Source organism: Penaeus monodon, chromosome 21 (assembly GCF_015228065.2).
Source record: "Penaeus monodon isolate SGIC_2016 chromosome 21, NSTDA_Pmon_1, whole genome shotgun sequence".
Taxonomy (NCBI): Eukaryota; Metazoa; Arthropoda; class Malacostraca; order Decapoda; family Penaeidae; genus Penaeus; species Penaeus monodon.
The window spans coordinates 1,394,419-1,394,933 of NC_051406.1; the positions used below are offsets into that span (position 1 = coordinate 1,394,419).

The 515-nt window shown below is 45.4% G+C and overlaps 1 protein-coding gene across 1 annotated transcript in view; it reads right to left on the bottom strand.

Annotated features, from left to right (window-relative positions):
* The window catches only part of LOC119586753, a gene marked incomplete in the record, with an annotated part of 16,568 nt that overhangs the window by 14,123 nt on the left and 1,930 nt on the right, over positions 1 to 515 (bottom strand). Inside the window, 1 exon segment of the mRNA XM_037935481.1 lies at positions 346 to 482. Coding sequence (XP_037791409.1) covers positions 346 to 482 — 137 coding nt within the window.

Below are 515 nucleotides of genomic sequence, written 5' to 3' on the forward strand. Positions count from 1 at the left end.
CACACCAGTTATTGTCACCACCATTATTGCACATTATCTTTATCACTGTCTCTATAATCATTAATAATTACAAGTAATTTTCATAATTCTCAGTAATAATGATTATTCTCTCCTTCGGCGCCTTAATAAGTATCAGATTAACAGAAAAAAACAGAATAAGTAACAGATACCTATATACATGTTACTTATCAAGTAACAGATTAAAGAAAACGGAGACTGAGAAGCATATCCTTCGCGGCTCATCCATCGAATCAACCTACACAAAGTCGACCCCTTTTTTCCCTGCAAAACCCACCTCTTCGAACCTTCACACAACCCACCTCTTCGAACCTTCACACAACCCACCTCTTCAAGACTTCAGGGGAGATTTCAGGGGCGCGGGCATCGGCGCCAGGGGCATCGGGGGGCGTGGTCTCGACCCAGCGACTCCATGGCACTCTCACCTCCGTTTGGCACACGCCCTCCACCACCTCCACGATCGCCTGTAAAGGAGGAGAATGCTGTGGAGTTTCATC